Source organism: Ranitomeya imitator, chromosome 5 (assembly GCF_032444005.1).
Source record: "Ranitomeya imitator isolate aRanImi1 chromosome 5, aRanImi1.pri, whole genome shotgun sequence".
Classification (NCBI taxonomy): domain Eukaryota; kingdom Metazoa; phylum Chordata; class Amphibia; order Anura; family Dendrobatidae; genus Ranitomeya; species Ranitomeya imitator.
In genome coordinates, this window is record NC_091286.1 from 219,729,972 (window position 1) to 219,754,725 (window position 24,754).

The 24,754-nt window shown below is 41.5% G+C and overlaps 1 protein-coding gene across 1 annotated transcript in view; it reads left to right on the forward strand.

Moving 5' to 3' along the window:
* AIG1 (androgen induced 1) overlaps positions 1 to 24,754 on the forward strand; it is a 587,426-nt gene that overhangs the window by 489,459 nt on the left and 73,213 nt on the right. Inside the window, exon 4 of the mRNA XM_069725904.1 lies at positions 6,733 to 6,848. Coding sequence (XP_069582005.1) covers positions 6,733 to 6,848 — 116 coding nt within the window. The remainder of the gene's footprint in view (positions 1 to 6,732; positions 6,849 to 24,754) is intronic.

Genomic DNA, 24,754 nt, shown 5'->3' on the forward strand with positions numbered 1-24,754 from the left:
ATTACCCTGCAGAGTTTAGTGTCATCTGCAAATATTGAAATTCTGCTCTATATGCCCCCTACAAGGTCATTAATAAATATGTTAAAAAGAAGAGGACCCAGTACTGACCCCTGTGGTACCCCACTGCTAACCGCGACCCAGTCCGAGTGTGCCCCATTAATAACCACCCTTTGTTTCCTATCCCTGAGCCAGCTCTTAACCCACTTACACATATTTTACCCTATCCCCATTATTCTCATTTTATGTATCAACCTTTTGTGTGGCACCGTATCAAAATCTTTTGAAAAGTCCATATACACTACATCCACTGCGTTCCCTTGGTCCAGTCCGAAACTTACCTCTTCATAGAAATTGATCAGATTTGTTTGACAGGAACGGTCCCTAGTAAATCCATGTTGGTATTGGGTCATGAGGTTATTCCTCTTCAGATACTCCAGCATAGCAACCCTTAGAATGCCCTCCAGGATTTTACCCACAGTAGAGGTTAAGCTTACTGGCCTATAATTTCCAAGTTCAGTTTTTGTTCCCTTTTTGAATATTGGCACCACACTTGCTATAAGCCAGTCCTGTGGTACAGACCCTGTCATTATGGAGTCTTTAAAGATTAAAAATAATGGTCTATCAATGACTGTACTTAATTCCTGCAGTACTCGGGGGTGTATCCCATCTGGGCCCAGAGATTTGTCAATTTTAGTGACTTTTAGACACCACCGTACTTCCTGCTGGGTTAAGCAGGTGACATTTAATGGGGAATTTTTGTTATCACTGATCATTTTGTCTGCCATGGGATTTTCTTGAGTAAATACTGATGAAAAAAAGTCATTAAGCATATTGGCTTTTTCCTCATCCTCATACAGATGCATGCCTCCAGAATCACGAGCTGGGCATAACGTACTGGTGACTGCAACGTACACTACAGCGTCCCGGTCACTACAATGGCAGTTTGCAATTTTCACTCAGCAACATCCACTGCTGTCTGTTTCTGGAAAACACTTATGGAGTCAAAATCTTCACTATCATCATTCCCAAAGGGGTATAATTTCCAAAATGGGGTCACTTGAGGGGGGATTCTGCTTTTCTGGCATTTATGGGCTCTTTATATAGAGTCCAGAAACTATTCTACAATAATATGTTCTTGCTGTGTGGCTGTACTGTACAGCCACATATGGGGTTTTGCCAAGTTCAGTTGAAATTGTGTAACAAATTTCGGCACCATTTTTCCCATTTCCCAGTGTGAAAATGTAAAATTTGGGGCTAAAACAATTTTTTTTATGGTAAAAATGTAATTATTTTTTCTTCACTGCCCAATGGTATCAAATTCTGTATCACAGGTGTGGTGTCAATATGATCACTGCACCTCTAGATGAATTTATTGAAAGGTGTAGTTTGTAAAATGGGGTCACTTATGGGGAGTTTCTGCTGTTCTGGTTCCTCAGGGGCTCTGCCAATGTGACATGGCCCCCTCAAACCAAAGCAGCAAAACCTGCACTGTAATATGGTGCTCCTTCCCTTTTGAGCTTTGCACTGTGCTTCAAAAGTAGTTTTCAACCACTTATGGGGTATTCATGTACTCAGGAGAAATTGCACAACAAATTTAGGGGACCATTTTTTCTTGCTACCCTTGTGAAAATAAAAAAAATTGAGGCTAGAATAACATTATTGTGGAAAAAATGTGTTTTTTAATTTTCACGGCTAAACATTATAAAATTCTGTGAAGCCCCTGAGGTTTCAAGGTGCTCACCACACATCTAGATAAAGTCCTTGAGGGGTCTAGTTTCCAAAATGGAGTTTTTTTGTGGGGGGTTTCTACTGTTTAATCACCTCAGGGGCTCTTCAAACGCGACATGGCGTCAGCTATTGATTGAAGCCAATTTTGTATTCCAAAAGTCAAATGGCGCCCCTTCCTTTCCAACCCCTGGCATGCGCTCAAACAATAGTTTTCCTCCACATATGTGGTATCGGCGTACTCAGGAGAATTCTCACAACAAATTTTATGGTGCATTTTCTTCCGTTACCCTTGTGAAAATGGAAAATAAGCATGGCGATAAATAAACATTTTAGTTGGAAAATGTGAAATGTTAATTTTTTCCTTCGACACTCCATTAATTCTTGTGAAGCACCTGAAGGGTTAATAAACTTCTTCAATGTGGTTTTGCGCACATTGAGGGGTGCAGTTTTTAGAATGGTGTCACTTTTGGGTATTTTCTTTCATTTAGACCCCTCAAAGTGACTTCAAATGTGAGGTGGTCCCTAAAAAAAATGGTTTTGTAAATTTTTTTGAAAAAATGAAAAATCACTGGTCAACTTTTAACCCTTATAACTTCCTAACAAAACATGCTCAGAATCATCAGGATCCATTGAAGCGTTCCAGAGTTATTACCTCATAAAGTGACAGTGGTCAGAATTGTAAAAATTGGCCCAGTCAGGAAGGCAAAAACAGACTCGGGCATGAAAGGGTTAAACCAGGTTTATAATCTGATGCAGAAGAAAAAAGAAGTCTTTGTGTACATACCCTAACAGATCTTTGGAAGATAACACTGCAGGAGTTTCTGAAGCACAAAAAGTGTGAGTAGCTGTGAGCAAAACTAGGGATCCAGGTGACTTATTCTGATGTTCCTGCTTATTTTATAAAAAAAAAAGTGATTTTAAAAAATGTCCATAAATGTCCCTTGTGCCAGCCTAAAGGACCCAACTTTCTCGCAAAAGTTAAGTCAGAACTTTCAGAGTTGTGGGATCAAATGTCTCCCCCTGGTGTTATTGCAAGATCTTGTGTTTTTAAAGGAAATCTGTCAAGCGTGTGTTTTTTATATGTAGTCCATCACTAAAGAGCTTTTAGCAGCACATATCTTGTGTGCGTGTGCTATCAAGAACAATTATTCTTAAGCCTCCTTGTTGTTTGTTTATTCGGTTTATTGGCAGCCTGATTACACTGCCAGATTATTGTGAAATGACCCTTCCTAGGAGTGTTCTTTTCCATCATCATGGTGTCTAAATCCAATTTCTTGGTCTTTTATTTTTATATTATTCACTGAGTTAGAACTTTTCTTCTTTGTAATTCCTGGACAAAACCTTTTCATAAATGTCGCTCTTATTACATGCATAAATTTAAACATATGCATGCAAACATACTTTATGTATGTGTAGATACTGTACTTATCCATTGTGCAATACTATCTGGGAAACATCTGATTGGCACCAAATTTATTCTGTAGTAGAACAATGACTCCAAAACATACAGCCAATTTATTAAGAACTATCTTCAGTGTAAAAAAGTGATAAAATGCTACCACAGAGCCCTAGTCTCAACACTGTACTCGAAGGAACTCGGCAATGAGGTTGTTCGAAACAGCCTGAAGAATGAACCATAAATCTGTGGATGTAAATTTGTACAAATTCTTCTGTCTTTTTATGTAACAATCAACACACAGTTGACTATGTTGATATCAATATCACTTTCAGGATTCCTTGTTCTTAACACTGCAGACAGGGTTTAATGATATTGGCTGTATGTTTGGGGGCCATTGTTCTGCTGCAGAATAAATGTGGAGCCAACAGTTGCCTCTTTGATGGTTTTTGCCTGTTATTTTCATTCAATCCATTGAACAGAACAAAAATGTATTAGTGGCAACCCTTTTAAAGGGGTTATTCACTAATTGACAACCCCTTTTCAATAATATCAGATTGCTGCATGGGTATTTTTGACTATAGATTTCTGACTTCTATTGGTCTGCGCTTGGTTAAAATAATAAAATCAGATGTTACTTTTCGTCCCAGAGCTGAGCTTTCCACTAGTCTTTGTTTACTGGCTGCCATATTCACATCATGACTATAGCACATATTACACCTGCAGCCAATCGGTAAGCTCAGTATCTCATGCTGTCTACAGAAACAAAGCTGCTTTGCTCATTGATTGGTTGCAGCAGTGATGTTAGCTGTAGTCATGATGTCCACTTCTGTACTCAATAAAAGGAAAACCATAGCAGCAAAGTTGAGGCAGTGCTGGAAACAAAGAGGGGGAGTAACATCAGATTTTATTAATTTAATCTTCCGCTGCCCCCAAAAGTGACTTCTGTTTTGGAGGTGGAGCTAGTCTCTGCTCGCCGGGCTATCTCCTTACAATGTGCACTGACAGCGTGCTCTGTTGCTGGCTCATCACTTCTAATTAGAGCTGGCGAGGGAGCTGTTCCTGTGCAGTGAAAAGACTATTGTACAGTAAGAAAAGAGATAGTACTGAACTGATGCATGCTCAATACAGCAGGGACTAGCCCAGACCATGAAACAGACATCACTGATAACTCTTCGTTGCAGGGTGGGGATGCAGACTGTTGCAATGACCATAGACTTTTCCCCTGATGATGCATCATTTGAATATCCAAGCATGCACTTGGGATTCACAAACAAAACATCAAACTGGAAATGGGTAAAAAGCCATATTTGAACTATTTGTGGAGACACGGGGTCAGTGGGTGCCTTAGTCTGCTAACCAAAACCGCATGGACCAGGACACATCCAACCAAATGCCCACTCTCCATTTACCATGGGAGTAATACTACTCAGATAACACAGGGTGAGGGTAAAACAGTGCGCAAAATTACAGAGTCTCACCCTTAATAATAATGACTCGCCAGGATACGAGCAGCTGTGACGTCAGAGCTTCTAGGACCAACTACCCCACCTGTGGCAGGCACAAAGAGGAGGTAGCAACATGCTTAGGAATCTGACAGTCAATTTAGATGCAAGCCAGTTGACCGGAGAGAGGCACTTTCCCAAACGTATCCATGGGGCACAGGTGACCAGTGAGTCCAAATAGGACTACCCCAAATGTATCCATGGTTCAGCAATGGTCTATGGAGCAAATCTGTATTCTTTCAGCCGGGACCGTAGTCCCCTAGGCTGACATCCTATAGAATGTCAAATCTGTGTACCTCATGATGGAGCCATGATGCCTTGGCTGCTGTCTTGTGCAGAGTCTCTGGTTCTTTGGATCTCTGGATCTCTTGGCTGTATGGATCTCTTGTCTGTCTGGATGTATATCTGTCTGATGTTACAGAGGTATATATCCTCTTTTTATTGGTAACAACTGTCCTTCAAGACAGCATCCAGAGGTCAAGAGGAAGATGTGATGAGGTTGACTCGCATTGTTTGACTTTTCAATCAAAGTTTAATGCATAGTTTTTTCTCATCTCTTTTGCAAGTCAGCCAGCTAGCTAGCCTGGACAATGTGTAATCAACATACCAGCAAACATTATTGTTCAATTGCCCTGCGTTTCTGTCATCCAGGATGACAACACAATATGGAATAAAAACGTCAACTAAAAAAAAAAGTCAATATTGCAGGCTTATACGAACAAAAGTTTGTGTTTTCTTGACCAACCCTTACTTGCTTGCTGAAAATAGTTGTCTCGATAATTAAGATAAAATGCTTTGTTGTCACACAATAAATAGATAATAAATAAAATAAATAGAGAAACATTTATATCAAAACACATATTAGTTTCAGAACACCCCTTTAATCAACTATCTTAAGACAGGAGGAGACAATAAAGACGAAAAGACAAGCAATCAAGCTTGCAGGCCACCTGAACCATAAAGTCTTTGTTCCCAAATGCTGTGAGGTATGTCCCTTGCTGAGAAACAGTAAAATGACAATTAACATATTCCATTAATTGAGGTTTGCAAAGATGGAAGTGAAGATGAAGGCTTTATAAGGGTTAACACAGCAGATGAAATTAACATATACCTGTATGAAGAGAACAGAGATGTGTGTTATATTCATGCCATGCTTAACTGCCAGGCACTGTAACAAACATGGCACTGCGATCGCCGATAGCTGTTACTGCACAGGCACGGGCGGTGCCATCTTGGAGAGGACTTTTTTTTTCTTCTCGAGCAAGACGGTGCCAAATGCGCAGTATAAGCTATCGGATCACCTCTATATACACCGATAGCTGCTACCGCGCAGGCCCAGCAGGAGCCATTTTAAATGGATTTTTTTTATACTCTCAGGAAAACAAAGCACATTTATTAACTGAACATTAAACATGCAATTATGCCATTGCTGGCACCTACCTGCAGAAGGGTTTTTTTAAAGTATGGGGGCATACTAGGGGGCAGGTCACTGACCTGTCAGCAGTCTGCATTATGAATACCTAATCAGAGCACCACATGAAGAACCCCCACAATCCGTGCCGGAGCACGGGCACATCATTAACTGAACAAACAACAACCACCAGACGGATTTCATCACCCAGGTATTATTTTAAGGCCGGGATCACACTTGCGTGTACAATGAGAGACACTCACATCAATACCCAGCACCGCAACAGGCACTTGGGACCGGAGCATGCAGCTGCATGTATTTCTATGTAGCCGCATGCTCCGGTCCCGAGTGCCGGCGGCAGTGCCGAGTATTGATGCAAGAGACCTGCGCGAGTTTCTCACATTGCACACACAAGTGTGACCCTGGCCTAATCAGTATAACGGCGCCAATCTGACACTATCTGTAGGTTTCAGTGCACAATCGTGCTCATAGATTCCCTTTAAACCCTGTAGCATTTTAGTGTCAGACCTACATGGCTGAGATAATGTAGACAGTATCTGATTCATGCTGTCTCTGGATCTGATCAGGTCAAGTTCTCTTTAATGAACCATTATCCTTCATATTTCAGTAATCCAAACATCCTACTCATATTTGAATGATCATTTTGTAACATTCTTTTTCTTTCTTTATAGCATACCACTGTGCTGCCTTTCATATTAATTGAAATGAGGACCACACATCACCGGTATCCTAGCAGAAAAAGTGGCATTGCAACAGTTTGTGGTTTCTCCTTGTGTTATATTTTGTGGTAAGTATACTCATTTCTAATATTTTCTGTCTCATTTACTGACTTTATTTATAACTATATACTATAACTTTATAACTATATACCGTAGTTGTATAAGTGAAGCTAAATGTCACACATATGGCATTTTTAACCATTCCTATATTACTACTAGTCTTTTTCTGTAATCAGGGATTTTTTAAGGATTTCTTTGCCTGGTATTATCAAGTTCATCTAAACTGTCTAAAAGAAGAACCATTTTTTTCACATTGCAGCTTTTATTTTACTGTTTTGATGGTTGAATGATTATGCATTGTTTTGCAGGGCTAGCTATAAAAACGTATAAGATAAATCCTCTATTTCAAACGCAATTTAATTATATGAAAATGCCATATGGCAAATCAAGCAGTTAAGAACCTGTCAATCCCATGCAAAAACTTGTCTGCCTAATCCTGGAATATTATTATGAATTCAATAACATTTGTTATACTTTTATAGAAGTATCAATGCAATTTTGTATAGGAAAAATGGAAGAATTGAAATCAATATGGATGGATGAGATGTCTGTCTTATGGATTAAATAAATAAATCCAATATTACTGAAATATATTTAGAATTGAGAGTCCTCAGTGGTTGATACCTTTTAATGGCTAACTGAGAAGATGGTAACAAACGGTACAAAGATATTTATCTTTTCTGTACCCAATATTACTGGACACTTCTCAGCATCATTTGTGTGTGTGTGTGTGCGTGTAGATAAATTTAAATAGCAATTGAATGGCGATTTCTGGAAGGGCAAACTTTGTGTACATCGTCGTTACAAAGAGGTGCTAATAAATGAAAGGTGAAGACAATTGCCCCTTAGGCATTCTGGATGTACCATACCAGATATATCACTTGACAATGGGAATGCAATATTTGAAATGCCATATTGATAATTTTATTATTATTATTATTATTATTATTATTATTATGATAATAATCTGATACCAACAGATTTGTGTTTGTGCCTTAAATTGCCAGAATTTTTGACTCTAGGGAACTACAGAAATATGATATCAACCTGAATAATAGATACAGTACAGACAAAAAGTTTGGACACACCTTCTCATTTAAAGATTTTTCTGCATTTTCATGACTATGAAAATTGTACATTCACATTGAAGGCATCAAAACTATGAATTAACACATGTAGAATTATATACTAAACAAAAAAGTGTGAAACAACTGAAATTATGTCTTATATTCTAGGTTCTTCAAAGTAGCCACCTTTTGCTTTGATGAATGCTTTTGCACACTCTTGGCTTTCTCTTGATGAGCTTCAAGAGGTAGTCACCGGGAATGGTCTTCCAACAATCTTGGAGGAGTTCCCAGAGATACTTAGCACTTTTCCCTTCACTCTGCGGACCAGCTCACCCCAAACCATCTTGATTGGGTTCAGGTCTGGTGACTGTGGAGGCCAGGTCATCTGGCGTAGCACCCCATCACTCTCCTTCTTGGTCAAATAGCCCTTACACAGCCTGGAGGTGTGTTTGGGGTCATTGTCCTGTTGAAAAATAAATGATGGTCCAACTAAATGCAAACCGGATGGAATAGCATGCCACTGTAAGATGCTGTGGTAGCCATGTTGGTTCAGTATCCCTTCAATTTAGAATAAATCCCTAACAGTGTCACCAGAAAAGCACCCCCACACCATCAAACCTCCTCCTCCATGCTTCACGGTGTGAACCAGGCATGTAGAGTCCATCCTTTTTTGCGTTGCCAAATACACGGTGGTTGGAACCAAAGATCTCAAATTTGGACTCATCAGACCAAAGCACAGATTTCCACTAGTCTAATGTCAATTCCTTGTGTTATTTAGCCGAAACAAGTCTCTTCTGCTTATTGCTGGTCATTAGCAGTGGTTTCCTGGCAGCTATTTTACCATGAAGGCCTGCTGCACAAAGTCTCCTCTTAACAGTTGTTGTAGAGATGTGTCTGCTGCTAGAACTCTGTGTGGCATTGACCTGGTCTCTAATCTGAGCTGCTGTTAACCTGCGATATCTGAGGCTGGTGACTTGGATAAACTTATCCTCAGAAGCAGAGGTGACTCTTGGTCTTCCTTTCCTGGGGCGGTACTCATGTGAGCCAGTTTCTTTGTAGCGCTTGATGGTTTTTGACACTGCACTTGGGGACACTTTCAAAGTTTTCCCAATTTTTCAGACTGACTGACTTTCATTTCTTAAAGTAATGATCACCACTTGTTTTTCTTTACTTAGCTGCTTTTTTCTTGCCATAATACAAATTCTAACAGTCTATTCAGTAGGACTATCAGCTGTGTATCCACCAGACTTCTGCACAACACAACTGATGGTCCCAACCCCATTTATAAGGCAAGAAATCCCACTTATTAAACCTGACAGGGCACACCTGTGAAGTGAAAACCATTTCCGGTGACTACCTCTTGAAGCTCATCAAGAGAATGCCAAGAGTCTGCAAAGCAATCATCAAAGCAAAAGGTGGCTACTTTGAAGAACTAGAATATACGACATAATTTCAGTTGTTTCACATATTTTTGTTAAGTATATAATTCCACATGTGTTAATTCATAGTTTTGATGCCTTCAGTGTGAATGTACAATTTTCATAGTCATGAAAATACAGAAAAATCATTAAATGAGAAGGTGTGTTCAAACTTTTGGTTTGTACTGTATAGCAAAGTAATGTTTGGGGAGTGAGAGTATGTTCGGAAATATGGTGGTCATTTTATTCCACTACGAGGGTCCTTTGAGAAAATGATAAATATTAAAATCATCATTCCATGCATACATTTAGCCAACCTGGGTTGGGGATGAGAAATTTATAACACTCCATCTAGAACATCTCATTGTCAGACCCAAATAGAAGCAACATGAATTGCAAATCTGTCCATATTTTTATTTCTTCTTTTTGTACCTTATTTTTCATATATTAAATCTAAATGTATTGATTTTATTCCTTGCTGGTCTAATAGTACCCACAACCTCGAAGAGTGAAGCCTGGTTACATTACTTTGTGCATACCAAAGGGCAAGCACGTTACCTACTACCGGGTGCTTAGAAAAGCGGAGTGATGCACGTGCTAGTGTATTATTCAGTGTTGGCATCTCAATGGCCTACCACAATGACAAGTGGTGGCAGTGAAAAGTTTGTTGTGGATATGTCAACTGGCTGTGGGCTGCACTTAGCTCAGTGTTAGCCTATTGCAATAGGTAACAGGATGAGTGAGTTTGAGAAGCAAAGTCCACCTTTACATTGTCTTCCAAGTCACTTCTGCAACAAGTGGGGGTGTTCGTGACATTACCTAACAGCTGTTGTTGTTTAGTCCTAATAGTGACATTTAAGTTTAGATTGATTTTATGAGGCTTTTTAGATGGGTGAAAGAGAATTTTATACAAAACCAATAAATGGTATGTATTTAGACAGTTAACAAAAAAAAACAGGGAATGCTCAGTCATTCAAGTCTGTGTAGCAATTACAATAGATGTCCTTTTAGTAGACAGAACCTTAGTCTATGAACAACTACATCGTAACAAATATACAAGAAGGAGATGAAGCATAGACATGTATTGAATCAGCACAGTAATGCTACTGATATGCTCAGAACTATACGGATCTTCTTATCCCTTGCATTCTATCGGCCAAGGATAAAGACATTACAAGTAGATAGATGAATTGTTAATCATGCTAATGGATGCAAGGACATTGGCAGCAATGTAGGTTTGGGGAATGATTTTCAGAGCTGATGGAATACATCAGAACCAAGGACTTAAACGCATCATCACGTATAACACTACTCGTAGTGACACACCTGATGATGTCAGTTCAGGGAAAAATGTAGATGAGGCTAACTTGTAATTTTTTATATATATCAGTGTTTTAATAGTCACATTGGAATAGTAATCAAAATGGACAGACTGCAGCCACCTTAGGAGCACAGCACAGCTGTATAGGGCTGTTGTACTTTTGGAAGTATGGTCTGAGGTTGTGGTATGGAGTGGGATGTAGAAGAGGAAGACAACGAGGTGGTGGAAGGACAAGCTGGTGATTCACAGAATACTGTGGTGTAGAGTTGAGCTACAGACATAAGAGCCAGTTGTTTATTGAAAGCTTGAAAGCCTCTAGGACCAGACTGATTTATGTCATGGGACAAGGAGGTAGACATGAAATGTGAAAGCTCAGTCCGGGTTTTTGCACGTATTTCCCAACACCGTTAATTCACAAATGGTAACATATGGAAGGATATCCAGACTGAAACACAATAAGCATCCAAGCTTGAAAAGTAGAATTACTCTTTAAGTAGAACTCCAGTGTTCTCTCATAAATTTGACAATTCTGTTTTAGAATCTTCATATATCTTGTTACATAAGACTCAGACACTGAACATTCAAAACCCACAGTAATATAAAATATCAAAAGTCTGAGCCGTGTGGTGGAAATAAACTTTCACATTTTATGCATGTTCTTATTTTCTCACCTAAGTAAATAAAGATATAAAGATATAAAGGAAAGCAACAAAAGCAAAATAAATTAAATATATCATAAATATATTATCAACCTTACCAACATATGGCGTATCGGTAAGTCATATGTCATGTCTCTGACTTTGATACTGGCTCGCACGCCGAGCCCACATCTTTCCTCTCAGGCCGGCGTCACACTCAGCGTATGCAAATACGGTCCGTATATTACGGCTGTAATATGCTGAAAAGTCCCGAAAATAGTGGTCCGTAGCTCCTCCGTAGGCAGGGTGTGTCACCGTTTTTTGCGCATGGCATCCTCCGTATGTAATCCGTATGGCAGCCGTAATGCGTGTTTTTATCGCAGGCTTGCCAAACCGACATACGCCTATACAAGGGATCCATGTGTTAAAAAAAAAATAAAAACATATATACTGTCTCTCTCTCTATATATATATATATATATATGTATATATATATATATATATATACGTCAGTAGACACATATATATATATATATATTATTCCTTCATACAGCGCGAGATAGCAAAAAGCCGGTAATTCAATTACCGGCTTTTGCTTTCTCCTTCCTAAACCCGACATGATATGAGACCTGGTTTACATACAGTAAACCATCTCATATCACCATTTTTTTTGCATAATCCACACTACTAATGTTAGTAGTGTGTATCTGCAAAATTTGGCCGTTCTAGCTCTTAAAATAAAGGGTTAAATGGCGGAAAAAATTGGCGTGGGCTCCCGCGCAATTTTCTCCGCCAGAGTAGTAAAGCCAGTGACTGAGGGCAGATATTAATAGCCTGGAGAGGGTCCACGGTTATTGGCCCCCCCCTGGCTAAAAACACCTGCCCCCAGCCACCCCAGAAAAGGCACATCTGGAAGATGCGCCTATTCTGGCACTTGGCCACTCTCTTCCCATTCCCGTGTAGCGGTGGGATATGGGGTAATGAAGGGTTAATGCCACCTTGCTATTGTAAGGTGACATTAAGCCTAATTAATAATGGAGAGGCGTCAATTATGACACCTATCCATTATTAATCCAATTGCATGAAAGGGTTAAAAAAACACACACACACATTATTAAAAATTATTTTAATGAAATAAAAACAAAGGTTGTTGTAATATTTTATTTAACGCCCAATCCAATCACTGAAGACCCTCGTTCTGTAAAAGAAAAAACATAATAAACCAACAATATACTTACCTTCCGAGGATCTGTAAGGTCCAACGATGTAAATTCTTCAGAAGGGGTTAAAACATTTTGCAGCAAGGAGTTCCGCTAATGCAGGCTGCTCCTTGCTGCAAAACCCCGGGGAATGAAGCTAAATATGGGTCAATGATCTATATTTAGCTTCATTTGCGGTGAGGCGCCCTCTGCTGGCTGTTCATAGATCGTGGGAACTTTCCTAGAAAGCTCCCAGGCTCGAGTTCATATGAGGACAACCAGCAGAGGGCGCCTCACCGCAAATGAAGCTAAATATAGATCATTGACCTATATTTTGCTTCATTCCCCGGGGTTTTGCAGCAAGGAGCAGCCTGCATTAGCGGAACTCCTTGCTGCAAAATGTTTTAACCCCTTCAGAAGGATTTACATCGTTGGACCTTTCTACATAAACAACGTTGTTTGGTTTTGCGGCCCCAACAGATCTGTGCTACAAAGTAACAGGCGGCTCGGGCATTAAGGAGGGACCTGATGCTGAATCCTTTCCACAAACCCTAATGACCCAATTAGTGCCCTGTCATTAGAAGCTCATTAAATGCCTCCCTGTCCCGAGCAGTCATGTACAGTATGGGGGGATCCTGCAGCCCACCCCCTGACTGCTCCATACCATACACTGCCCTCTGTCGCGCTCACTATTATCCTGTGCATTTCTCCGTCATCGTTACCCCATGTTACACTTGTCACCCCCCACTACAGAGTAGCAGGGCAGCCAATGTCACCCCCTCTCGGACCCTAATGGCAGCAGGAAATGTCTGCTCCTCTATTGGGTTGGAACCTGATTTAATCAAGGAATAATGTGGATTTGTTGCCGGTGGCTGCAGGGGAAGGGTTAAGTGATGCCATGTCCGTGGTGGGAGCAGTGGCAGCTGCTGGGACCTGGACAGAGACAACCAATGTTGCTGTGACTGCACAGTGTGACCTGGAGGAGAGAAGCTGAGACTCCGGAGCAGAAATCACCCACATGCCAGCACTGGGCAGAGTCCCTCCAGTCACCAGCCTGGGGCCATGGGGCCCCAACGTACAGCCCACAGCTCAGATTTATCCATGGCAGCAGCTCCCCTCCCTCCTGGCATCTGGTTAACCCCATTTATGCGGGTCGGATTGTTATCTTTAAGGTTCAGCAATAACCTTCATACAGATGGGAAGGGGTTAAGCTTCTTCCTACCCCACTGGTGCAGGTTTGGTGCAGCATGCATGTATTCTGGGTGAGCTGGGCGGCTACAGGCTGCACCCCACCAGCTGCTCCTCCAGACATCACCCACATTTTTAGGCAGCGGAGACAGACAGCAGCAGACTGAGCCACAACTGCAAGATACCTTTGCACTCAAGCACTGGTAGGACGGAGCTCCTCCAGGATCTGCCTGATAAACTTCAGCACTGTCTGCAGCCAGCCAGGGGGGAGAGCAGAGAAGGTGCTCTCTCCGCCCACAATGTCACACTGGCTGCCTTCTGTTAACCCCTATGTGTGCCTGCCTGGCTGCACTGACTGAGTGAGAAGATGCTTGTGTCAGAGCTGGCACATAGGGGTTAAGAGAACGCAGCCAGCAGTGACTTTGTGGGGGGAGAGAGCATGTTATCTCCTGCTCTGCTCTCCCAGCTGTATCTATGACAGCTAAGTGGGCCCCCCTCTCTCCCCAGGGCCCCGGCATTTGCCCGCTGTGCCGGGTGCTGACGCCGGCCCTGGATAGAAGATACCAAAAATTGATACCGTTCTAAAAACTGCACCCCTCAAGGTGCTCAAAACCACTTTCAAGAAGCTTATTAACCCTTTAGGTGCTTCACAGGAATTAAAAAAAAAAATAACATTTAACTTTTTTCGCAAAAAATTTACTTCATATTCAATTTTTTTATTTTGACAAGGCTAACAGGAAAAAATGGACCCCAAAATTTGTTGTGTAATTTCTCCTGAGCATGCTGATACCCCAATTGAGGGAGAAAACCACTCTTTGGGTGCACGGCAGAGCTCGGAAGGGAAGGAGTGCCATTTGACTTTTTGAATGCAAAAGTTGCTGGAACAATTGGCGGATGCCATGTCACATTTGGAGAGCCCCTGATGTGCCTAAACAGTGAAAATCCCCCACCAGTGTCACCATTTTGGAAACTAGACCCATCAGGAAACTGATCTAGATGTGTGCTGAGCACATTGAACCCCCAGGTGCTTCACAGAGGTTTATAATGTTGAGTTGTAAAAATAAAAGAAATCTAATTTTTCCCACAAATAAGTTTTATCACAAAATATTGCATTTTCATAAGGCTAACAGTAGAAATTGCAGCATACAATTTGTTGTGCAATTTCTCCTGAGTACGCCGATACCCAATAGGAGGGAGAAAACTATTGTTTGAGTGCACAGCAGGGCTCATAAGGGGAGGAGCGTCATTTGACTTTTTGAATGTAAAATTCCTTGGAATCATTAACGGACGTCACATCCCATTTGGAGAGCCCCTGATGTGCCTAAACAGTGGAAATCCCCCACAAATGACACCATTTTGTAAACTAGACCCCTCAAGGAATGTATTTTGATGCACGATGAGCACTTTGAACCCCCAGGTGCTTCACCGAAGTTCATAACGTTGAACCATGAAAATAATAAAATCACATTTTCCTCACAAAAATGATATTTGAGCCCCAAATTTTACATTTTGATAAGGGTAACAGGAAAAATTGTACCATACTATTTATTGTGCAGTTTCTCCAGAGTAAGCTGCTACCATAGAGGGGGGAGAAAACTACTGTTTGGGCAAACAACTGGGCTCAGAAGGGAAGGAGCGTCATTTGACTTTTTGAATGTAACATTTCCTGGAATCATAAGTGGACGCCATGTCCCATTTGGAGAGCCCCTGATGTGCTTAAACAGTAGAAACCCCCACAAGTGACCCATTTTGGAAACTAGACCCCTCAAAGAATGTACTTAGATGCTTGGTGAGCACCTTGAACCCCCAGGTGCTTCACAGAAATTTAAAACACTGAGCTGTGAAAATAAAAAAAAAACACATTTTCCCCACAAAAATGTTATTTTGGCCTGAAATTTTGCATTTTCATAAGGGTAACAGGAGAAATTGCACTATACAGTTTGTTGTGCAATTTCTCCTGCATACACCAATACCCCACATGTGGGAGAATACTACTTTTGAGGCACAGTGCATAGCTCAGAAGGGAAGAGGCGCCTTATTTGAGTTCAGATTTTGCTGGAATGGTTTGAGGGTGCTATGTCACATTGGCAGAACAGTAGAAACTCCCTATATGTAAACTCATTTTACAAACTACACTCTCCAATGAATTCATCGAGTAGTGCAGTGATCATATTGACACCACATATGCCTCACAGAATTTTATACCACTGATCCATGAAGAAAGAATAAATTACATTTTTACCACTAAAATGTTGCTTTAGCCCCAAGTTTTTAATTTTTCTAAGGGATAGTAGGATTTTTTTTTACAATAAATTGAGGTCCATTTCTTCCTGAGTGCGCCAGTAACCTACATGTAATCGGGAAATATTTTTCAGGCACAGTGCAAAGCTCAGAAAACAAGGAGCGCCAGATTTTACTGTTATGGTTTGCAGGTGCCATGACCCACTGGGAGAGCCCATGAGGTGCCAGAACAGCAGAGCTCCCGATAAGTGACCCCATTTTGCAAACTATACCTCTCAATGAATTAATCTAGGGGTGCAGTGATCATATTGACAACATGGCTCTGTTCCTCGTGCTCTGTAAACCGCATGCATACGCAACCTGTAACGGGTGTCCAGTCAGCCTGTATAAATGATTGGTGGTGGCAGCTAATAGTTCTTGTTGCAAAGATCAACAAAAATTATGATGGTTGTGGTATTGTTCTATAACACTGAGAGGCCTTTCATTCTTATTACTATGATTATTAAAGACTGTTCATGTCACTTCTGGTCAATTAAAACTGTGGCTTCATATCATTTACATATCATTTCAGATTGTCATCGTCTCAACAATATTATCCAACTAATTAAAGAATAACTGGTTTCCTTGTTTTTTTGAAGCATCTCAAGGCACTTTTCCTGGCAAAGCCTTAACAAACCTTGCAACCTGATTTCTCACCTCTATATGCCTTAGGGTAATCTCTAGTGGTTTGTAGGATATCCCTCTAATATTCCATAGAGGATATGACAATGCTTTAGAAAGGAGTTGCCTTTGCAAATGTCCTTCTGCTCTAAGAAATTGCCCCATTATTAAATCCCAAGGTATGTGCACACAACATTGCTTTCAGGCTTGTGAACCCGCTGAGGTTTTATAGAGGAAGATTCTTCAAAAAATGTTGCTTTTCTGTGGCATTTTGTAATCTTGAAACGTCTTTATTTTAATAGTTTCTTGAGCTTTGTTGCGCTGTTTGTGGCCGCTGTCGTTTTTCTTCGTGTTTTCCTGTGTTCTTGTGGTGTTTTTTTTTGTTTTTTTTTACTGACATTTTCTGGATGTTTGTTAAGGTCCATTCAACACTAAAGAACTGATGGGGGGTTTTGAACCAAAACTGCTGGCAGAATGATCAAGGAAATGCCCTGGCATCTTCCAGGCAGGCATCTTTTGATAATTCCCTTAGACTTCTATTGTAAAGCATAGTCTGTCTTCAGAACGGAAACTGCCTTAGTAATGGTGAGGTAATTTGTATTAACCACTTCATTTCCTTGGAAAACTGAAGCAGTTAAAGACTGGAGATATGAACAGCCTATTTCTCACTCCTCCGTGAAATACTTTCACCCCTCTCCACTACGTGTGCTGTGTACATCTCCCTTCAAAGGCAGGAGCTCTGATGGATTTGTATGTTTTGCAAGTTTTGCAAAAGAACTGAGCTAGATAAGGGATTTATAGACAATTTAAAGCAGCAACATCTTAGAAAATTTTTACTGAAGACTACTTAAAAAGTTGTTTAGCTTTGTATTTTTTAAGCAAATAATCAATGAAAAAATTACTTGTGAATGTATACATAGCCTTTATGTTCCCCAGGAGAAGGCAGATACGGTGCAGCGACTCGATTGCTGTGCACTTCCAAGCTACAAGATCTGCATGTGAGGCCCCACGATATGTCAGAATGAGGAACACTAGATAATGTTCTATGAGTCACTTAGAAGCCGAGCCCTGTTACAATGGCACCTGTCAAGTTGTAGGATATAGGAGGCAGCAAGTAAACCGTTCTGCAAGGTTATGTGTCGGAAGCAGGAAAACTTAGCAAGTGGAAGCATCTATGTGATTTGACAAGGGCTGAATTGAGATTACTTGACAATTGAGCCAGATCAATGCTAAAACAGCGGGTCTACACACAGGAGCACGCATAGTCTTGTATCAACTGCACATATATTGTAAATGTGTAAAAACGCAGAGAACATAATAATAACCATTTATTCATCATTGGGGTATGGAAAAAATATTACATAGGATAAGTGACATAATTTGAACTCCTTATAAATGGTCTGCCAATGTATAAAAAAAATACATACTTCTCAGGACTGGAAACATTCAATGCCATTAAAATCCACAACCATGTGTCTTTATTAAGAAAAGATTCCATCTGCTACCACTAATATAAAAAAAATCTTCCATGGTTTACAACGTGACTATTATGTACCAAAGCCACAAAGTGTAATCCCACAGCACTACGGAGCATACATGAAAATGTAAGAATAACACAGGCTATATATAATTCTTAAAACCAAGCCACAATATCTGTTGCCGAGATTTTGATGTGCTGAGTGAAATGCCCAATTTCTGGCTGACAGGCACATTATGTAATGCAAGTACTAACGCTTACATGGATAGATTTATGGAATAAGCTGCATTAATCATTCTTGTCAGATTATTTTTCGGATTTTTGTGCGTTTTCAAACGTATTACTTTAATACATGGACCCATTCAGGAGGGGCCTATTTTGTGCTTTTAGGACAAAGCTATAACTTCTCTACTGTTCTTTCGACTTGGCTATATGAGAGCTTAGTTTTTTATGGCGTTCACCATGCAGTGAGTTTTATTCTGCAATTTATTTTATATTTTTTTTAGTTCTGTTGCACGAAGAAATCATTTTAAAGAAATATATAGTTCTGGTAATCACTTTTTCAGAGGCAATCTGTAGCTTTTTCATTCTTCTTAGCTTACAGAGCTATACAGCGGTTTGTTTGTTTTTTTATAGAAAAAGCTCTAGTTTTGACTGGTGCCATGTTGGGGTACATATGATTTTTTTTTTCATTTTTGTTAGACTGGACAAATAAAATTGGTAAATCTTTGTTTTTCATTTTTTGGGGCATTTGATGTATGGAAAAAAAATATATAAATTGGTGCTACGATCTGTGTTGTGTATTTTTCAACCACCTACAACTGTAGCAAGGCATGTGGACTCCTTTGTCATGTAACGTCCCTCAGAGCGGTAACCATGGGTGTTCTACTCATCTATTATGTCCCAGCATCTTACATGAAGGTGGAGGTCCTGGCTTGGTATGGGGACGTGTGCTGTGGTGACATTGGTTTGCCAAGACCAGGTGTTGGACAGTTCAATGAGGGAGACCACCAGTTTTTACTCAATGATAACTTGGAAGGGATTATATACAATAGATAGCGGGCACATATCTTAATGAACGTTTATTGCGGGGCATATTTCAAACAAAGATTTCTTCCATTTTTCTCTCGTCCTCTATCTTCACCTTTCCTCTTTACTTCACCACAGCACAGATCAGTAGTACAGACCAGTTTGCAGGAGTCCTATGCTCAACCCGTGGTGCCGCGTCCTTTCTACCTTATGGGAGATACTTTGCCAGTATGGCCAGTACTTATCTTTTGTCTCTGATGCTCTGGAACTCCTACTCGGGACACCTTCTTCGTCTTAAGTACTCTGTCCCATTTAGGCCCGTTACCTTCCGAAGTCATAAACTCTGGGTTGTATTGCCTGGACCTCTTCTAGGACCCTTTTCCAGAGAATCACTCCAACTCCCAGTCACTTTTCCTCTTTATTTCTCTGAATCATGCTATCTTTCAGTCTTTTCTCTAGGGATACCATAGATTGCAGCACTGCTCACATTAGACCTTAAGTCCTTTCTCTATGCACTCTAGACCCTGTCTGGCTCACTACCAGGAAAATGCCACTTTTCCTTGTTTCTTACTGGGGAAAGTGGGCAATCCTTATATTCAGACCACCTCACCCCACACCCCAGTATTACACTAGCAGGATGCTGAAGAGTTATCCTAGCAGCCAAGGGCCTAATAAATTCTAATACTCCAATGATCCCCACCATAGGTAAGTCTTAGATTGTTGTGTTTCCGGGCAGTGTGCTGTTCATGTGCGCAAATGATATTACATGGAAAACACACTGACCAGCATTAGCTTTTGTGTACATGAGTAGTTTCCTACACAGCCGGTTTGTCTATGTAGAGAATATCACCCTGCATGCACTATTCTCGTCTCTTATACTGACCAGAATAGTGCATGTAATAGCAAGTAGCTCTTGCACGCACCCATCCATGATGACACAGATCTTCACACAGAGTCCTTCTCCTCCACAATTTGCAGTCTCTCTACCTATTTCCGTATGTTAGATAGCACAAATAAAAAATAAACATAGTTAGTGTCATTGCATTTGTGAAAATTCTCTAAACCCCTTAAAATATAATTTTATTATTATGTTACAGTAATTGCTGTAAATATAAAAATAAAGAATACAATAGTTTCTTTTACAATAGTTTCACAAAAAATTAATAAAATGCAACCAAAAAGTTCTATGTATCAGTAAAAATTACAGCTCACTTTGGAAAAATACTCACCCAGCTCCATCAAAAGAGGACTAAAAAAATTCTCTCTGAATATGGTGTCACGATAAAAGTAAAAATGTCATAATGTGAGATTAGTTCTAGAAAGTACCATGTCACAGACACACACTCTGCAGCTTCGACCCCCTTTTCTCCCCCCTCTGCATTCGCTCATACAACAAACAAAGCCCTATGGCAGAGATACTGTGCAACTTGATACCAATGTGTGAGCAGTTTATGGCTTTTAAACTGCAGATGACCAATCCCGTAAAGCCACTTCTTCCCCCCTCCCCTTTCCCAAGGAATGCCTTTGTCTGGTGACTCAAAAAACGTAAATAGAAGAGAAAGAGTGCATTTCATTACTCAGCCCACTCAGTGATGTCACGACAAGAGGGCATATCTTTACCACAGCTGAGCTGTGAGGGAGAGAGTTGGTTACAATAGCTTGGCAAAGCTGTGCTCATCTGGATGTATGGAAGCCCTTTCTCCTCCATAGCACACGGCCAGTCACAAGCTGAAATTATATGAACGCTATGTAAGTGTTTTTCAATTTTAATCCCTTTTTATTTGTAATCTGTAATGTACACATGATTTTGTCTATTTTATTATTATTAATAATAATAATCTTTATTTATATAGCACCAACATATTCCGCAGTGCTTTACAGTTTAACAGCTTCAAACACAACAGTCATAAGTAACAATGTTAAAAATACAATAATTAAAGCAACACAAGATGACCCTGCTCGTGAGAGCTTACAATCTCCAATGAGGTGGGGAAATACAAGGTACAGGTGTGTATTTACAATGATGTATTTACAATGATGGTCCAGCCATCTTCAGGGGGTGGGGGATAGATGGAAGTAGTGAATGGGTTACACACAAACAAAATAACTGATTAGGGAACATGATAGGCCGCTCTGAACAAATGTGTTTTGAGGGAGCGCCTAAAACTATACAAATTGTGGATGGTCATAACTTCTTGGGGTAGAGCATTCCAGAGGATTGGCGCAGCACGGGAGAAGTCTTGTAGTTTGGAGTGGAGGTACGGATTAGTGCAGAGGTTAGTCGAAAGTCATTTGCAGAGCGCAGAGGTCGATTAGGCAGATAGACAGAAATGAGGGAGGAGATATAAGGGGGTGCTGCACTGTGAAGAGCTTTGTGGGTGAGAACAAGTACTTTGAATTGTATCCTGTGATGAATGGGCAGCCAGTGTAATGACTGGCAAAGAGCGGACGCGTTTGAGTAACGATTAGCTAGATAGACGATCCTGGCTGCTGCATTAAGGATAGACTGGAGAGGGGGGAAAGTCGAGTGAGGGGGAGGCCAATTAATAGAGTGTTGCAGTAGTCCAGGCGGGAGTGGATCAGGGCGACAGTGAGGGTTCTTGCTGTTTCTATAGTGAGAAAAGGGCGGATTCTAGAGATGTTCTTTAGGTGTAAGCGGCATGAGCGGGCAAAAGATTGTATATGGGATGTGAAGGAGAGATCAGAGTCAAACATAACACCCAGACAGCGCGCCTGCTGCCGGGGTGTTATTATGGTGCCACCCATGGAGAGGGAAACGTCAGGTTTAGGGAGGTTAGTAGATGGTGGGAGCAGAAGAAGTTCAGTTTTGGAGAGGTTGAGTTTCAGATAGAGCGCGGACATGATGTCAGAGACTGTGGACAGACAGTCAGTGGTGTTCTGTAGTACAGCAGGAGTAAGGCCAGGAGATGATGTATATAGTTGTGTGTCATCGGCATAAAGATGGTACTGAAAGCCAAACCTGCTGATGGTCTGTCCAACTGGGGCCGTGTAGAGGTAGAAAGAAGGGGGCCAAGGACTGAGCCCTGGGGTACCCCGACAGTGAGAGGAAGAGGAGATGAAGTGGAGCCAGAGAACAGAACACTGAAGGAGCGGTCAAAAAGATAGGAGGAGAACCAGGAGAGAGCAGTGTCCTTAATGCCAAGTGACTGGAGCCTAGAGAGTAAGAGAGGGTGGTCAACAGTGTCGAAAGCTGCAGAAAGATCGAGAAGAATGAGCAGAGAGTGGTCACTGTTACATTTTGCTGTCAGAAGGTCGTTGGTCACTTTGATGAGTGCAGTTTCTGTGGAGTGTAGGGGGCGGAAGCCGGACTGTGAAGGGTCTAGGAGAGAGTGAATGGAGAGGTAACGGGTAAGGTGGGAGTAGACTAGGCACTCCAAGAGTTTAGAGATGAAGGGGAGATTGGAGACCGGTCTGTAGTTGTTTGTGCTGGATGGGTGGAGGGTGGGTTTCTTTAGTAATGGAGTAATGATAGAGTGTTTGAAGGAGGATGGGAAAATGCCTGAGGAGAGTGAGAGATTAAAGATTGTAGTTAGGTGAGTAGTGACGACTAGAGAGAGAGACTGGAGGAGATGAGAGGGAATGGGGTCAGTAGGACGTGTAGTCGGATGAGAAAAAGAGAGGAGCCTGGAGACTTCTTCTTCTGTGATGGGATCAAATGAGGAGAGTGAGCCAGGGGAGATGCAGGGAGGGATGGGAGTCACTGAACTTGGTGTCTGGGAGCGGATTTCCTGATGGATATTGTCTATTTTCTCTATAAAGTGGGAGGCCAGGTCATCAGCACAAATGTCTGTGATAGGGGCTTGAGCTTTTGGCCTGATGAGGGATCGAAAGGTGTCAAAAAGTTTCTTGGGGTTGTTGGATAGTGAGGAGATCAGAGTGGTGAAGAAGGTCTGTTTGGCGATGTGAAGGGCAGAGTTATGGTTTTTAACATAAATTTGAAGTGTATGAAGTCTTTTGGTGTGTGAGTTTTCCTCCATAAGCGTTCAGCACTCCTAGAGCATCACTCGAGAAATCGGGTTTGTGATGTGAGCCAGGGCTGTTTTATTTATAATATCTTCTTTATAATATCTTTTATACTTTGTAAACATTGCCTACCTTTTTTCAGAGTAAGATATAGAATTTACTAGTTTGTCTCTCTCTGCTCTATGAACGAACTGTCACTTCCTCTGAAGTGAATTACGCTACTGATTTGGGTTGGCTCCGGACCCGTTAACCCTTGTGGAATCAGAGCTGGTGGCAGCATACTTTGTTCTGTGCGATTGGGAATCTTTGTAGTGATGGCGGCATTGATAATTATTGTTCCCGCCTGAGTGGGAGTAGTTATATTGCCCTCGCTGCAGCATGCCCAATAGCAAGTACATAGCAGGCAGCCTTTCTGGTGACTAATTAACCTAGCTGCAGTACCTGATTTGACCTGGTGGAAAAGGGTGTGCAAGAGAGCTGCAGGTTCCAAACTGGAACTGGGAAGTGGGATATAGATAAATCCCCTTCAGAAAGAACCAGTGGCAGCCAAACAACCCCGGTTTGTAACAAATTGGTGTGAATAGTGAGGATGATAAAGGTATTCTTCCTGGGATCCCTGACAAATTGTTGGGATCCGTGACATATTGTTGGCAGCACGGTGAGAACCGTGACATATTGGTGGCAGAGCGGTGGGATAATAGAGCATTAGTGATCTGGTTTGAGCAATCATTCCTCTCACTAAAAACTTCCACAATTCTTGAGAGGACTCTGCGCGAAAAAGTTTGGTAGAACAAGCTCAGTGTTTACTAGTCCTGAGATGATACCGTGTGTACTTGCAATTACCCCCCCCCCCTCCTTTCTCTTTGTTTTTATGTCCTATCTTTTATTTGGCAACCATGGTTGTGCTGGGAGAGACCTTTTATAAGAAGCAGACCATAGACACCCTTATTGCCTTCTGCAGGTCGCAGCACATTGACTTGGATCTGGTGCAATGGGAAGCCGCTCTAGACCACTCTCACAGCCCAGTGGCCGCAGAAGCCAACACAAGCAAAAATGGTGCTGCAGCAGAGGTCCAACCACTGAATGCCGGCTCTACTAGCAACCATGGCGGATTGGACCCCAATCTGCTGGCGGTGTTAGAACTACTCCCCGCTGAAGACTGTGATGGACATCTGCAGCTGAGCCAGCAATCCTGAGCTGAGTGGGAGGCCCAAGCTTGGAGGGCCCACGAACTGCAGATAGCCCAACTTGGGGCAGTACCATCCACAACACGGAGCACGAGTCCAGCGATGCGCAGACCTCTAAAACCCTGCCAGAGCACTTTCCTGTGATGGAAAAGGATGGGGAATTGAACACTTTTCTGCGGGCCTTTCAGAAAGCCTGCATACAGTACTGGCTGCCTGGGAACGAATGGGCCCGATACCTGACCCCAAGGCTAAAAGGCAAAGCTCTGGAGATGTTTGCTTCTCTCCTGCCAGACCAAGATGACGACTATGAGGCCATCAAGCAGGCCCTGATAACCAAGTACTAGCTCACACCTGAAGGTTTACCGTAGAAAGTTCCGGATCCTCCAACGTGGCCCACACGACAGCTACGGTGACATGATGCACGGACTCAGGACCCACTTTAACAGTGGTTCCAAGGACTGTCAGTGACCACCTTTGAGCAGCTGGGAGACCTGATGATCAAAGA